This window comes from Sebastes fasciatus, chromosome 11 (genome assembly GCF_043250625.1).
Source record: "Sebastes fasciatus isolate fSebFas1 chromosome 11, fSebFas1.pri, whole genome shotgun sequence".
In the NCBI taxonomy this organism is placed as follows: domain Eukaryota; kingdom Metazoa; phylum Chordata; class Actinopteri; order Perciformes; family Sebastidae; genus Sebastes; species Sebastes fasciatus.
In genome coordinates this window covers 24,819,186-24,836,910 of record NC_133805.1, presented here as the reverse complement: position 1 = coordinate 24,836,910, position 17,725 = coordinate 24,819,186, and the positions used below count along the sequence as shown (strand labels likewise).

General features: G+C 40.1%; 1 protein-coding gene across 1 annotated transcript; it reads right to left on the bottom strand.

Moving 5' to 3' along the window:
• Positions 1 to 3,783: 3,783 nt before the first annotated feature.
• On the bottom strand, positions 3,784 to 16,855 carry sppl2 (signal peptide peptidase-like 2). Its single transcript, XM_074651779.1, has 15 exons — positions 16,700 to 16,855; positions 13,630 to 13,746; positions 13,013 to 13,195; positions 12,329 to 12,418; positions 11,962 to 12,101; positions 10,287 to 10,429; positions 8,788 to 8,884; positions 8,427 to 8,543; positions 7,757 to 7,838; positions 7,556 to 7,630; positions 7,406 to 7,468; positions 7,216 to 7,315; positions 6,709 to 6,786; positions 5,162 to 5,322; positions 3,784 to 4,391 (listed from the first exon to the last, which is right to left on the bottom strand). The coding sequence occupies exons 1-15, from the start codon at positions 16,745 to 16,747 to the stop codon at positions 4,221 to 4,223; spliced, it is 1,665 nt and encodes a 554-aa protein (XP_074507880.1). The 5' UTR covers positions 16,748 to 16,855; the 3' UTR covers positions 3,784 to 4,220.
• Positions 16,856 to 17,725: the final 870 nt, after the last annotated feature.

Here is a 17,725-nt window from a genome sequence, read left to right as displayed (position 1 = left end):
TGCAGAGTCTGAACAGCAGTGGACATTTTTCACAGCTGGAGGGCCACGATGAAAAGACGCATTCAGACCCAGAAACCGCTGCAAGGGGCTGATTTATGTTCGGCCTCAAGATATCCAAAAACTAACACCAACAGCATCCTGACTGAAGCTGTTGAGAAGTCTTTCAAACAAATCACACACCTCTCAAAACATGTAAACTAGAGTTTTAAAGGGATAGTTCAGGTCTTATGAAGTGGGGTTGTATGAGGTACTTCTCCATAGTCAGTGTATTACCTACAGTAGATGGCGGCTGGCACGCCCCCAGTTTGTTGAAACCGACAGGAGTACCAGTATGAGAGCAAAGCCTTGTACTGCTGTGGACAGGCCCGGCAGCAAAACGTATTTTAGCCACTCAAAAGAAAGACCCACTTAAAAAAAAAAAAAAAAACGTTTAAGTGTACGCTATATTTAGAATATTTTCACTGTTTTACCTTGCTGTCAGACGGCTATAAAATCTCTGTTTCCAACAGGGAACTGAAGCCGTTATCTATGCTCTCGCCAAAGCAACCAGACTCCATTGAAAACATTTTTATACCTTGCAGAACATGGTCTGCTGATATACCGCTGCCTCGATCGGTTAGTTTATTCGTGTTTTTGTGTGACTTTGGTGTTTTAAAAGGTTTCACCAAAGTCACACAATAACACAAACTAACCGATTAAGGCAGCGGTAGTCCAGCAACTCCTGTGGTCTGCGAGGTAAACTTACAGGTTTTTTCAATGGAGTCTGGTGGCTTTAGCAAGAGCATAGATAACTGCTTCAGTTCCCCGTCGAAAAGGGCTGTCTGACGGCAAGGTTAAAGCGGTGTATATATTCTAAATAGAACGTACACTTAAACTGGCCTTTCTTTTAGGTGGCTAAAATACATTTTGCTGCTGCCGTCCACAGCAGTACATTGTTTTGGTTCTGTGCAGTAACACCTGTCTGTTTCTCTAAACGGGGGGCGTGCTGACCGTAATCTACTGTAGGTAATACACTGACTATGGAGAAGTACCTCATACAACCCCACTTCAAAACACCCAAACTATCCCTTTAATCAAATGTAATATTGTGGAAGAAAAGAAAAAACACACCAAATATCAAATACAATATTTCTTTATTATATGCATTCCTCAACAGAGGCTTTAAAAACCACTTGGTGACAAGCTAGTGGTGAACGAATAATCTCATGTCCTGGAAAACACTGCTGTTGAATCAGCGAGGGCACACATCCTGACAACTAAGCTGCCCTCATTTCACCTCTGACCAAATAAGTTTTTACATTTGACCTTAACTTCTACACAGGAATGTTGAACTTATTAAATAGGCATCATAAACTGATGAGAATCAGAAATACATCTGGTGTACAGAGTGAAGTGATTGCCGACACCTCTGGTGTTTAAGATGAAACCCTCAGGTCAGAAATGGACTTTTAAAACAAAAGCAGGATGAATATTGGATATATTACTGATACCTCTGTTTCAGTTTCTTTAAACCCTTTATGAGTATACATATAATCATATACAGACATGAACCAACAACTTCTGTCAGCCCATGAATTAAAAAATATTGTGCAAATGCTTCGTACAAACTAAACTAGGAACATTGTTAACACAACCAGTCATTCGCTCTGCTAATAATACTTTAAACTGCAGCACCTTATCATTTAGAGTTCAGTACTCATAAAGCGACGTTTACACATTACCTCCCGACATGGACACAATAAGGCCAAAACCAACTCTTAAGACAACATGAATAACTACTTGAGGGGAACAAAACAGCGGTGCCAATGTTTTAAAGCTGAAGTAGGCGAGATTGAAGGAAATATGATTTAAAAAAAAGTTATTTTTATAAAACGGTCACTATATCGTAACAGTAGTGCATGAAACAGGTAACCTGAAAAACTCCAACCAAATTGTCAAACTAGGCCGCACTGATCAAACATGAATCAATATTATGTTACATTAATGCCTATTTCTCGGCTAAAATGTTTTCAGAATCATCTTGTAGTGCACGGTTTAGCTGTAAAATTTGAAAGTTTGTGACGCCGCCAACGCCATTGTAAAATCTGTTGAAGGAACGCCAAGTTCCGGTCACATGACCGGAGCACAGCCAATAGGAACGCTCTCTCAATGAAATGACCTGTGATTGGTCAAAGTCTTCTGTCACAGGCTATTTTCTAAAGCCTGAAAACAGAGCTACGAGGAGGTGCAGAAGTCTAGTTTTCTCTCAGAACATTTGAATTATAATATGCTGAAAGGTTATTATGGAATTTTTGCCCAATGATGCCAAAAACATTCTGCCTACTGCCACTTTAACTGTCGCACCAACAATAATGTATACAAAGTCTGCACTATAGATTATACACTGGTTTTATACAAAGGGTTAAAAAAAAACCATAGCATGCAAAATAAAATATACTCAAAGTAAGATGAGAAAACATCAACAGATGCTTCAGTTAAAAAAACATATCTAATAGCTTTGGCTCAGTCAACAACCCTATTTTAGAGACACTCCCCTGCTTTATATTGTGACACTCATTTATAATGTAACGGAGGGATGAAGACGGCTATAATGGCTTGTTATGTAGTGAGTGTATTGGCGTGCTTTCTCAAAAGCACACTGAGACCTTTAAGGCCCCGTCACACCAGGACGTTGCACGGTGAAATATTTGGTGACTACTTGCAGGGCTAGCTGGTAAACTACTGTAGCTGGTGAGCTAACCACTAACACATTAGCCAGCCAAGAACATGCTAGCACTAGTCTGTCACAATTGATCTCTAAGCTTTTTTCTATTTTATCTATATTGGGCTGTTAACTCCCTCGGGCATTTAGTTCTCAGGATCATACACCATATCATTTGATAAAGAGCTATTGAAGAAGTAAATGAGAATTTGATTCAATATTGGTATTTGTACCATTGACTCCTTGTCTCATAACTGTACAGTTTCAACAAACGATTATTTCTGTCATCGATTAATCTGCAGATTATCCAATTAATAAATGAATCGTTTTCTCTAAAATGTCAGAAAATATAAAATGCATGTTATAATATCTTAAAGAGGACCTATTATGCTTATTTTCAGGTGCATACTTGTATTTTGGGTTTTTCTACTAGAACATGTTTACCTGCTTTAATGTAAGAAAACACTGATTGGTCAGCTGGCCCACTCTGTTGTGATTGGTCAACCAAACAAAAGTCTACGGACTCCGCTCTAACTAGCTTTGTTTGAGGGCGTGCCAAACTAGCTGCTAGGCTGACATTGTGCAAATGTGTTACTTGGTGACATCACCACGTTATGGAAGAAAAGGCAGGACTTCAATCAAGGCGTTTCAGGCAGTTCAGGAGCAGTGTTTCTGTGGAGGACAGTAACTCACTTTGGCGTGGACTTTGGGCTTTTACATGCACAATAAATGATATAACGCTCTAAAGGAAAGGGGAAAAAGCACAAAAGCATAATAGGTCCTCTTTAAGAGCCCAAGCTGACATCTTGTTTTGTCCAGAATATTCAGTTTACTTTCATGTATGAGACAGAAAAGCTTCACATCCTCACAAGTGAGAAGCTGGAACCTGCATATCTTTGGCTTAACAAACTGACTAAAACTATTATTTGATTATCAAAATAGATGTCGGTTAATTTTCTTTTGCTAATAGCTGCAGCTCTACATAACCGTCTGCAAAAATATTCCTCTTTAGTGGAGCATATGATACTCCATCAGAGGAGGTTTAATAAAAGTGGACGGTACAATTCCATTAATATGTTATGATGGATTTACCTCGCCCCTGTGAACAAATCCTCTAGTCGCAGTGATTCCATTGATGAATTGATTTTGCCGTTTTAGCCGCTGGTGTGACTGGGCCTTTAATGCTGTTAGGAGCCTCAGCTTAATGTCGCGGGAGTGTTTAGTGTTCAAGAGTTTGTGCTTCTCATTCCCTTTTATAGGTGGTTCACACTGTTAGTAGAAGAAGATGTCGGGGCTGCTGTGCAGGTTTTATACTTGGGTGTGTTTGTCGGTTTCAATGCCTCAACCTTGTGTGTCCAATCCTGGCGCTCCGCTGAGTCGGCCACTCTGCTCTTCCCTTCGCACCAAGTGCAAATAAACGTTTGAACTTAAAAAGTCCATTGACTGAGACACAACGTAGAAAAAACAACAACAAATAAAAACATGAAGTGAAATGTAAAATGCCGTACTAGACGTCCTTTCAGTTAGATTTGTTTTCCTCTTGTTCTTTCTGGTCGCGGGGCGTTTCCTGAGGCGGGTAATGAGGTGAATCTTCTTCTGTGGTTTGTGGCCCCGGTTTATTCAAGTGATCCTCCGTCGACGGCGGCGCTGCGGTTTGTGTACAGTTGATCGGTGCGAGCATTATGGGAGGCTGCAGGGGACAAAAACAGTGTCTATATAAGATTGCTGAATTGTGTGGAGCAGAAAACTAAATGTAATGGTAACAGAAGACAGAACAGATAGGACAAACAAAACCAAAGAATGTACAGTCATTCCTCTGTCAGGTAGATGTGAGGATAAATGTTTTTGTTTTATCACATCCCCATTAAACCCCAATTAAATTGTCAGAGGTATTCCTGTAAGCAAAGGTAAAAAGTCCCAGATATGCATAAAGAAAGGGGAAGCATATTAAAGATTCTAAACCACACAGCTAACATGCTAACTATTTAAGGAATAACATGAGCTAATCTAAATAATCACCACTAATAATAGCTTCATTAGTTGTTAACCACTAGTCTATTACAGATGTGTGTACGCTGAAATACTAAAACAACTACTTTTAAGGGAAAAAACACAAAAAGGAACCTTAAGCAACATGAATAAGTTTTAATGGTGAGTGTAAAGTAGCAAAGCCCAGATAGAGTACCTGCAGTGACATTCACAGACAGCTGAGCCCTCAGCAGCAGACTAGAGCACACCCACAGTAACATAAAGCAGCAATGGGAGGAAGGGGAGGGAAGGGTGGACAGTAAAACAGAAAGAGGCAGTTGGAACGGATGGAATTATTTAAATGGGTTACTCAACTTAAGATTCTACTTTACTCTGCATGTTATTTTACACTAGATTGTTTTTTTTTTGTCTTTTGTCGATTGTTTTGTTTTGTTCTTCGGCAGTAGGCGGTCATATCAAACTGGTATTCACCACAAATCCACTTCCAGTCCAGAACTGGGGCAACTCCCTGCGCCACAGCGCTACAGTGAGGCTGGTGAGCAGAGTGCAAGGCACCAGGTAGAGCAAAGCCGGCTGACCCATCTGCATCATGGCCAGGGCCACGAAGGTGATCAGCAGGCCGATGCCGTAAGCTGACAGGAGAGAGAGAGAGGGGGAGAGGGAGAGAGAGAGAGAGAGAGCAGACACAAGGTCAACATCTTTAAAGTCTGGTCATGTCCAGCCAACACTTCAGATAAACCACGTTTTCACTTTTAAGTACCATTCAGACTGAATTTCTGTCTCTAGGGTTGGTGGGGTGATTAACACTACCTGCCCTCGTCAGCGATTTGAATCCCCTTCATAGCGCGTATGTGGGTAATTAGTCATCTTTAATTAAGTGATAATTACAGCTGCAATTACCTGTTTCCTCTTGTAATTTAAATCTTGTCCGGAACTACATCCTTGTATTATAAAGTGGATCTGGAGTTTTTTCTGCAGGAAGCACTGCTTGCCCTTCTACTTAATTCTTCTTCTTTTTTTAAATCGGTGTGAAATTTGACTTGTGGGGAAATCATAGACTGTATATAAGAAGTGGACGTAGTCACCGTGATGTTACTTATTGGTTTGTGTACTACGGTTTTGATGCCCCGAGTTCGGCATTTTGGCCGTCACCATCTTGTTTTTCTGAGAACCAGAAGTGACACGAGAGGGTGGAGCTCAGTACAACCGAATGCTGAATACGTCATTTTTAGGCGACCAAAATGTTTCAATTAACTTTCATTCACTGTGAAAGGGTTAAAGCTCTAAGACGAAAACACGGACAACACCCAGACCGGACACCGCCGTGGTAGCGACCTGTCAATAACAAGGCAGCTCCGCCCTAAAGCATCCCCTGCTTTATGGTCTATTTGACTCTAAATGGGACCATAATTTACTAAATGAACATCATGCTGTATTGAAGAAGACTTGAAACTAGTGATTGAGACCATAAACTCATGTTTACAATGTTTACTGAGGTAATAAATCAAGTGAGAAGTAGGCTCATTTTCTCATAGACTTCTATACAATCTGACTTATTTTTGCAACCAGAGGAGTCGCCCCCTGCTGGCTATTAGAAAGAATGCAAGTTTACTGCATTGGCTTCGCTTTTCAGACCCGGGGAAAATGGCGGAAATCAAAAAATGTTTTTGCTAATCTGACAGACATACAGTATTTACCAACAACATATAGGCGTATTTGGGGAAACAAGATCACAACATAAATATGTAAAGTCATCAGGAGAGCTCATTAGATAGGCTGTTATAATGTCAGCTACATGTAGGTAGTGGTATTCTCTATTGGCTAGTCCTGCACAATCCAGTCCTGTAATTTCACAATGGTTAAAATGTCGTCCAGACCGATGGGCTAAATTACAGAGGAGCACAGTGAATATTTTATTCCCCACATGGATTGTTAATCCCGTACGAATGTGTCTTATCATAACACTACAGCAACATTTCACCAATTACAACCCTAATAAGTCCATATATTGTACATACCGATCGTACAGGCCACAAAGTAGATCCTGGAGGATTGTGTTAAAATGTCAAACCTGTGACAGTACGCCACCAGAAGACCTGACAGAAAAAAACAATGACAAAGAGGCATTAAGATCTCTTAACAAGACAAAATATTCATTATTTGAGTGTTTTCCTGCACTTTACAATATCTGGTCTTAACACTGGATATTTCCTAGCACACCAGATACGCTAAATTAACCGCTTCACAAAGAAATGGCAGAAAACACATTATTGTGCAGTTAGCAATTTGTGAGAACTAAAACCTTGTAATTATATAGATGCAGCCATGAAATGTGTGGGTCTTGAGTAGTTCTGTGTTTACACAGCTGGCAACCACGCCAACATTTTCTGCTCCAAGGAACGTCTAAATAGGCTGACTGTGGCCATTGTTGGTGAAATAATTTCCTGGTTGTGACCATGAAATAAACCACATGATGAGCTTTAATGAGTTTGCGTTCCTTGTGGCAGGACGACACAGTTAATTACCTGGTACTAAGATATCACCGAAGCCCAGGAGGGAGAAGGGCCGGTCGCAAAGAGCCAGGGGAGAGAAGTTTAACCTCGGGACTTTGAGCACCATGGGGAGCTGGAGGAAACACAAACATTACTGTTACTATCGGCTGCTTTTCCTCTGAGCTAAGAGGAGCAAACGCCACTCGCCTAAAGGGAGTCATACCTTTTCATGCGTGGAGGAATCAGAGGGACCAGCCGCAACCTCCACCATTATGCTTTCCCCACTCTGTGGAGAAAAGGCCACGGCTTACGTAAGTATGACTCACAGTGACAGAGAGCATAGACATCTGAATAGCCTTGAATGAAAACATACCTTTGTAAAGAAGGGTGTAATAAATACGAAGAAAACATCGTAGACAAAAAGGACCGACAGTAATAAGGTGCAAGCCTGCGGAGCAGAAAAATACATCAGGTGAGATTACAACTAACATTTATTATTCAAAACAATTAAAACATAAAAAAAAAAAAACACCTTCCACAATGTTATAGTTTATATTTAGGAGTGCTGACCCACCTTAAATGTGGGGAGTCTGACTGTTTTGAGCATGTAGAGACAGAAGGCGATCCCCAGGGCGTCCTGTAACACCCACGCCCACCTGGAGGATACACAAGAAGACTTGCGAGTCTGCCAACACCACCATCATCATCATCATCATCATCATCATCATCATCATCATCATCATCATCATCATCATCATCATCATCATCATATAATGTACCTCCAACATGTTATCACACACACAGACAGAAAAATCCTACCATTATGTCACCCGACACACAACAAGCAATCAACAGCCACAATGGAGTACATGTGAGTCCAAATTCTTCTTTTTAAATATAAATTTGAGTGCATATGCAGCCCAATTGATAACACTGTTGTCTCTATATGCTTTGTGTATTTAAATATTTCTGCCAGGATAGTAAACACTTTTGTAAATGATGAGGGACTAACACACACTTTAAAAATGATTCTCCTCCTGCTGTCGGCACATTATTGGTTAAGTGTTAATGTCAACTCATGGATCAGATCAATATTTTGTTCCTTTTTGTATTGTAGCTTTCAGGGTCGGTTTCATAAAGCTAACTCAGAGATGATGAGATCAAAACTACACAGTAACATGTAAACAACCTGTTTTTTTCGCTATGCACGCGACTCATTTTGACACTTTTCTCTTTTCACTTACTGGTCTTCGTTGCGAAACACCATCCAGGTGACGCTGATACTGATGCAAACGGCCGACAGCAGCAACATGCGGATCTGCGGCCGTTTGTGCAAGTATGGCAAGTTGTTCTCTGGGACCCTGTGATCATAAGATGGTCCGCAAGTCAAACAATATAACCATAATTAAGACATCTGTCGACAGGGTTCAGGGTTTTTTCAGCTTAACCATTCACCTGCAATAATTATATACCTAAAATGATACCTTGAGGCCATATCTCTATCTTTAACTACATCATTTGAAAGTATATATAATAGGTAAAGTGAATAACAGACATTTGGGTTCAGCTAACATTATGAAACCGTGTTGATGTGAACGGTCTCACCTGCACTTGCAGAACGGGAGTCTCCTGACAAAAGGCCATAGACAGCTGTGGAGGCCGACAGAGGAGGCCACACAGAAGATGGCTATGACCCAGATGGCTAGACGGTGAGGAAACAGTGGAGGAGATTATTATCACATGATATTGACTCATAATCTACTGAGGAAATCAACTTTTTTGGGTGTTTTGATCTTTGACCAAGTTTAAATATCTGATTAGTGGTGTCAGTTTCCCCACTGTGTGTCCAGAATTTAATGTGCGGGTTGATGGAAGACGTTACGCACTCTAGCAGCTGCTGCCAGTTTTTAAAATCTGTTCATCAGTGAAGTGTTATCTGAGCCATTAAGCTCTTTTTCAGCACTCAAGAGGTTCACACATTCAGATCTGTAAACTGCATCCACAGTCTAATAAAGCTGGACGCTGAGCAGCTCTGCTAGAGGAAGTGAGGATGAAGTATCTGCTGTAGCTCGGAGGAATTATGAACTCACTTTGTTATCAAAGATTTGCTCAGATTGGCTACATCCCGCTTCTCAGCTGCTGAAAACCATATTTATATTCATATATGGGCAATGATGACATGCTAATTCTCAAGAACCCTACATCTAATTCAACTAGCGCTGCAACGATTAATTGATTAGTTGTCAACTATTTTGATAATCAATTAATCGTTTTTTTAAGTAATTCTTTAAGAAAAAAAGGCTAAATTCTCTGAATCCAGCTTCTTAAATGTGAATATTTTCTGGTTTCTTTACTCATCTATGACAGTAAAGTGAATATCTTTGAGTTGTGGACAAAACAAGACATTTGAGGATGTCATCTTGGGCTTTGGAAAACACTGATAGACATTTTTTTTAACATTTTCTGACATTTTATAGACCAAACAACTAATCGATTAATCGAGAAAATAATCTACAGATTAATCAACAATAAAAACGGTTAGTTGCAGCCCTAGAGTCAACTATGATTTAAACGAGGCATTGTAGTTACAAAATAAAGCTCAATTCTGCAGCTACTTTCCTTCTTACTTTAAATATATTTTAGTATCGGGACGACTCATACGGAGAAATTTGACAGTGTTTCCAAAATGTATCCAGTTTAAAATGAGAAGAAAAGTCAAATGAGAGCCTAGTAAGTGGTGCGCTTATATAATCAGGTGTCAGAAGCTGCACTGTATCAGTCAAAGTTAACCTAAACTAAGCCTGTGATATGTTAAAAGCATTGAGTTGAGATTATTTGTCACACAAGGAAAACATTGTTGACCATATTCTTCTTCACAGCCTGCATCCCAAGCAAATGCCTCATTGAGTCATGCCAGACCACAATGAGTGAGGGAAAATACAGACTGGCTTTGGGCACAGCAATAAATACTGAACAGACAGGACTGGAACAACTATTAATCTACTGACCACATAAATCTGATCAAAGACCATCTTTGATCATCATATTGAGGGTTATATTATGTGTGTTCAGATCACTGATGTGTGTGTTTGTTGGCGTCGTACCCAGGCTGTCATAGAAAAGGTAAAGTAGCACCAGCATGCTGCAGCACGTGGCCACGAACACACAGATCATGATGGGGGTGACGTCCACGGTCTCCTCGTCCTGCTTCTCCGCGCCGTCGTCCCGCTTGTGCTTCATGTAGCGTCTGCGGGAGGAGGAACGAACATCAGAGAGGCATGCTGACCTGAGGAGGTTTGTTTGGGAAGTTTAAGAACTCTTGAGACTAATGATCAGTATCTGTGCATGGCACCCGCATCTGCTTGTGCCAGCTTATTAAGCAAAATAGGCTAGGGGCGATGCAGTTAGCCAGTCTCTTGGGTTTTGACTTTTTATTAAACAGTATTCAGTGATGGTTGGTGACTTGCCAAAGCAGCCAGGATGATCAGCCCACTTCTCACAGTCAATTTTCACCATCATTTGTCTGCCTGTCTGGGACTCACTTCCTTCCCAAGTTCAAAACACTCATATTCCAAAATCTTTTTTTTCCCCCTGTGCGTCAGAGACCCCGTCTGGCTGCGCCCTCTGTAACCTTGGCAACTCCGTCAGGAAGGACTGACTCGGATTGGCTTAAGCCGATGACTCACTCAAATAAACATCACTGCCCTTTAGTGGAGTTGCAGCGGTACAATGCAAGACTGCTTGATATGAGAACACACGCTCCTCTAAGAGAAAAGACTGAGCAATCATACGCTTGTAGTTCTTTGCCAAGAAAACGGTGACTAATTTCCCCCGGAGACGACTCCCCTGATAAATTAACTTTGATTTAAATATAGCAGTCGGAGCTAAAAGCACAGTATGCACAGGCAGAAGGGAACTTTGTGTCCTGTAATAATGGTATGTAGTGGTCCGGTAAACTGTACATTACAACCAGCATCATCACTGACAATCAACTTTCATGTTTGTCCCTTAAAAGACTTAAAGGGACAGTGTGTAGTCGGTGTGGTTGCAGATTGCAGCCAACTGAGTACCCCTCCGCTCAGTCTTCCCTTTCCAAGACTGTGGTAATAAGTCGCGGCGTAGAGTGCAAAACCGCAGTAGCGCCGTTTGCCTCGCTCAGAGGCCATCCTTACCATAATAACACTACTTTAGGTGCAACGGAAGTCAGACAGCGGCTGGCGGTACCACGGTTTTACACTCTGCGGGTCACGTTACTGCAGTTTCACAAGCGGGTTGGAGAACTACGGTGGCCTTCAGGTTACAAAAATATGAAAGGCTCTCTCTAGAGCCAGTGTTTGGTTTGTCTGTTCTGGGCTACTGTAGAAACCTGGTGGAGCAACATGGCGGACTCTGTGAAGAGGACCCGCTCCCTATGTAGATATGAAGGACTCATTCTAAGCTAACGAAAACACAACAATTCTTAGTTTCAGGTGATTATACAACAATGAAAACATAGTTATGAATATAATATTCCATTTCTGCCAGCAGATCCCCAAAAAGTTACACACTGTTCCTTTAAAAGACTTAAACTACTTTTGTTTGGATTAAAAACATTAATTTTAATCCTGAAAATAAAAAGCTTTAATTGAATCATTTATCCTCCATCACTGCCTGTAATGACCTGCACATAATTTAGAGTTATTTCATATTGTAACACTCAAACCCAACTAAGCATTCAAAATCATGCAGTGATGATGACCCACATTAAATGTCAGTTTTATCTCCATCGTGTCCACTTACTTCTTGCTGTCTCTGCTGCCGGCCCAGTAACCTCCGATGGCGACTGTTCCTACTGCCATCAAGAAGATGATCACCATGTTGTAGTCCAACACCGGCTCATTGGGTGCGTACATGGCGACCTGTCTTCCTTCACCAAATTTCTGCAGGAGTCGGAGACAACATTATGTTAAGGCTAAAGATTTTGTTAAATCGGTACATTAAATACTTTTCGCTAGTAGATTTTCTTCGCATTATTTTACATTTGGCTGCCTCTGCTGTCAGACGGTAAAATGTTTAGCGTGAATTAACTGATACAGTAGAACAGAACAGGTAGCCAAAGGTTTGTTTGTCTACTGTTTCAATGGCTAGTGGATGGATGGCTTCTCACCTTGCCTATGTCCAGCAAATCAGAGTAGCTGAGCAGTGCTACAGGAATGTCAATCTCCTCATACTGAGTCTTGTTTCCTGCTGGTGGTGTCTGTAATTTAAAAAAAACAAAAAAACATAAACACACATTTCTATTAACTGAAGTGCCAAAAATCAATTTAATTTTGATTCACAATAAATAAGTGCAACGGCCTTAAAGGAACAGTGTGTAGGACCTGGCGGTATCTAGCGGTGAGGTTACAGATTACAACGTCTCCCATGTGCCAAGCCTGTAGGAGAACTACGGTGGTCAACGCGAAAACATGAATGGCCCTCTTTAGAGACATTTGTTGTAAGAGTAGCGTGCTTAGTGTGTGTGTGTGTACGTGGGATGTGAGTGGTGAAGCAAGAGACAGAGAGAGTGGTGGCGACGGGAGCGAGTAATGTTATAGACTTGGGCCCAAGCAGGAAAAGTTAAGTGTTTGGTTTGTCCGTTCTGAGCTACCGTAGAAACATGGCGGTGCAACATGGCTGACTCTATGTAGATATAAACGGCTATGAAGAGGTAACGAAAACACAACTCTTATTTTCAGGTGATTATACACTAAAGAAAACATACTTACTAATATTATATTCCATTTCTGCCACAAGGTCCCCCTAATTGTTACACACTGGTCCTTTAAGATATAGGTATAAGCAGGCTTACCAGTCTGTCCTTGCTGACAATGAGCAGGCCCTTGGCGCCGTTAATCTGGGCTAGTCGGACCTTTTCGTAGAAAGTGCAGTTGCCTCTCATCACCATGGGGATGCGATTCGGGAAGCCTCCCTCCGGGACGTCAGAGGGCGAGCACAGGACCGATGTTGTGAGGTCGTAGATCTGAAGACGTGACTTCAAGACAAAACATTTGCAGTGTTAACCAGAGCTGCAGGAGAATCTTTTAACACTTAATATAAATAGAAAAAAATGTATTTGATGAAAATAATTGGCTGAATATAATTGTTGTTTCCAGAGAAAGAAATGCTTCTTGAATGAGGGGGGGGATTACTGTAACTCATTATGTTCTGATATCTGTAATAAAGATCTCCAATATTTGCAGTTGGTTCATAAAGCAGCTGCCAGAGTCCTAACAGGCACTAAGAGTGGAGATCAGATTTCAGCATCCTGTGCGAGGCTTCCTGAAAGATTTTATTGATCACCATCACCTACTAGTACAAACTGCAGTTGGTCCCCACTGTTCTGTGTGGCTGTGAAGCTCTTTGAGTCATTTTTTAATTGTCATTATTATCATTGCTTACACCTCTTGTTGCTCACTCATGACTTACTGCCTTGTTGAGGTCCTGAGGTAGACGTGCCCACTGTGAGTTGAAGAATATGCAGTAATCCTTCCCTTTGCTCTTGCCCTCGTCACTGAAATGGGCCATGCCGTACTCTCCCACCACCTGTCAAAATCCCAACAATGTCTGTATCACTCCACATGTCCATGAAATGTTTGTAACTTTGAGTATATATAGATATGTATAGATATGTATATATATATATATATATATATAGATATATAGGTATATACCTATATATATCTATATATATACACACTCAGAGACGACGGGTCATTTGAGGTGGTAGTGTAGTAGTAGTGACCTCACCTGCTGACAGCAGAAAGAGTTTTTTTTTTGTTTTTTTTAATTGGAAAAACATTGCAAGGCATATAAATTACAGAGCAAATAAGTAGTTCTAATTTTCATCCATTTTTCCCTCCCACCACCGACAATAAAGGAAGTAACCAATATAACATTAAATGTGATAAGACTTAAGGCAGTAATGACACCAAAATTATAAACACTAGACACATGAAATAATAAAACACATACAATATTTACATATACAAAAAAAGAGAGGTTTTAATGGTACTGAGTAACTTATAAATAAATATAATTAAACAACAATGAGCATGCGCAGTGGCTGATTGCCTGTTGCCTAGCTGCATTTGATTGGCTGTTCGCCAATTACTGTTGTCATCATTTGCTGGTATTTGTAAGAAGTTAGCATTTCTTTTAAAGAAGTTAGTAACTGCGGTGTAGTTTATTATTATTATCTACAGCACCCATTTGAAAGTCTGGCTTTTGAAGAAAAACTTGAGGTTAAACACATCGGTGCCCAGCAGCCGAGGGATATAACCTAAACGCTATAAACCAAACAATAATCATTTTTTACGTGGTGAAAATGTCTAACATCTAACTAGTCAGAGAGACGTTTCTTCTGCTTCCCGTGTGTGTGTGTTTTATTCGGATAAAATCCTGATTCCAGACTGTCAGCATCTCAAGCATCTTTCTGAGAGGATTAACAAACATGAAACAGAAAAAACTGTCCAAATGCAGCCAACCGGGTGAACTGAGCAGTGTTAGAGCACCTTCAGGAGAACAGGTAGGTGCCCATCTCACTGTCACCTGTGATAAACTCTGTGGGAAATGACGCATTATGGCAAATTGTGTAATTTTCTGGTTGGGTTTAGTAGTTGTTGCCCCTTCATTTTAACAATAATCCACATAAAACTCCACTATACACACTGAATATTAGTACACACTGAATATTAGTACACACTGTATATTAGTACACACTGTATATTAGTACACACTGTATATAAGTACACACTGTATATTAGTACACACTGTATATAAATACACACTGTATATTAGTACACACTGTATATTAGTACACACTGTATATAAGTACACACTGTATATTAGTCACACTGTATATTAGTACACACTGTATATTAGTCACACTGTATATTAGTACACACTGTATATTAGTCACACTGTATATTAGTACACACTGTATATAAGTACACACTGTATATTAGTACACACTGTATATAAATACACACTGTATATTAGTACACACTGTATATAAATACACACTGTATATAAGTACACACTGTATATTAGTACACACTGTATATTAATACACACTGTATATTAATACACACTGTATATTAGTCACACTGTATATTAGTACACACTGTATATTAGTACACACTGTATATTAATACACACTGTATATTAATACACACTGTATATCAGTACACACTGTATATCAGTACACACTGTATATTAGTACACACTGTATATAAGTACACACTGTATATCAGTACACACTGTATATTAATACACACTGTATATTAGTACACACTGTATATAAGTACACACTGTATATTAGTACACACTGTATATCAGTACACACTGTATATTAGTACACACTGTATATTAGTACACACTGTATATTAATACACACTGTATATTAGTACACACTGTATATAAGTACACACTGTATATCAGTACACACTGTATATCAGTACACACTGTATATTAGTACACACTGTATATTAGTACACACTGTATATAAGTACACACTGTATATCAGTACACACTGTATATTAATACACACTGTATATTAGTACACACTGTATATAAGTACACACTGTATATTAGTACACACTGTATATCAGTACACACTGTATATTAGTACACACTGTATATCAGTACACACTGTATATCAGTACACACTGTATATTAGTACACACTGTATATAAGTACACACTGTATATCAGTACACACTGTATATTAGTACACACTGTATATAAGTACACACTGTATATCAGTACACACTGTATATTAATACACACTGTATATTAGTACACACTGTATATAAGTACACACTGTATATTAGTACACACTGTATATCAGTACACACTGTATATTAGTACACACTGTATATTAGTACACACTGTATATTAATACACACTGTATATTAGTACACACTGTATATAAGTACACACTGTATATCAGTACACACTGTATATTAGTACACACTGTATATTAGTACACACTGAATATTAGTCACACTGTATATTAGTACACACTGAATATTAGTCACACTGTATATTAGTACACACTGTATATTAGTACACACTGTATATAAGTACACACTGTATATAAGTACACACTGTATATAAGTACACACTGTAGTGTGAGGTGCTGTTGAATTATAGAATAGTCTACCCTCACTGATATAAATGGTGTGGACAAAATACTATGAACACCTCTCAGTATAACAGCATGTTACAGTTTAACAACTTGTTGTCCACACTGATCTCCGCAAGCTAACGGTCCTAGCATCCAAGCTAACAGTCAAGCTAACAGTCATTAGCATCGCAGCTAACAGTGATTAGCATCGCAGCTAACAGTGATTAGCATCGCAGCTAACAGTGATTAGCATCGCAGCTAGTGATCAACGGTAGAATAACGGCTGGTATAAATACAGTCTGTTTGTCAGCCACGTGAAGTTAAACTTGCTGGTTTAACAGTTTATGAACAGATACTCTTTGTGTCTCACCTTGTGGATGAGCAGAGCGGTCCAGATCAGTGTTTCAGGGCCCCTCATGATGACTAGCTGGTTGTTGTTGTTGTTTCCTCCATCAACAGAACAACCTCTCTACAGCTCTCTACCTCTCTCTGCTCCAGACCCTCTCATCAGAACCACCAGCTGCTAGAACAAGACCCGCCCACTGCTATGAGCGGGGCTTTTCATTGGCTGTCACCGTCACGAGCGAGTGAACACGACCCCTGATTGGTTAAAGTCAAAGTCAGTCAAACAGAAAAAAGAAAAGTCTTTATTAACCGGTTACAAGAGAAGTAAGATATATATATATATATATATATATATATATATATATATATATATATATATATATATATATAATCAGTGGCGGCTGGTGGAAATTTTTCTAGGTAGGGCTGTGCCACATCCAATCAATTTCAGCAAACATCCCGGTATGATTTCATGCAAAGTGAAGGTATCAAAAGCACATTACTACTTTTCAGTTAAAGGGACTGTTTGTAAGAATCAGAAATGTTTGTTAACAGCGACACCTCTGGCCGTTAAGTCAACAAAAGTCAGCGTCCTGTTGCTCGGGCTCGCGCTTGCTCGCTCTACATAGACATGAACGAGCATCGCTCAAAACATTGAGGCGACAAACGTCATCTAAAACCACAATATCACTCTATATTTCAGCTGCTTGGCAGTAATGTTAGCTGACCAGATGGAGGTCTCTCCATGAATCAGTGCTGATCCTTTTCCTGCCTCAGCCTCCCGACCGCGGCCAGTAGGAACAGGGGAGACACCAGAGTTTTGGTCGGAGATGATAACGTTTCTCGCCGCGGAGCCCCGTCACTTCACAAGACACGGAAAACCTCTGTTGGTCTGGAGGAGCTGCAGCATTTGTTTCTGCACAAACGTCCACTGTACATTCACTACATATTCTCAGAGTTAAACTAACTCTTCTGCAGTGTGTAGTATGCGTGCATGAACGTGAGGTGGAGCGAGAACGAGCGCGGTGTGTGAGTGCAGGCAGGCAGGCAG

What these genes read in the sequence shown, in the direction of transcription:
- sppl2 (XM_074651779.1), bottom strand. Translation starts at nt 16,747, where the DNA reads ATGAGGGGCCCTGAAACACTGATCTGGACCGCTCTGCTCATCCACAAG. An exon ending in TTGTCAGCAAGGACAGACTG is followed by an intron (nt 12,419 to 13,012) that starts GTAAGCCTGCTT and finishes TTTAAATTACAG; the next exon opens with ACACCACCAGCAGGAAACAA. An exon ending in ATTCCTCCACGCATGAAAAG is followed by an intron (nt 7,316 to 7,405) that starts GTATGACTCCCT and finishes TGTTTCCTCCAG; the next exon opens with CTCCCCATGGTGCTCAAAGT.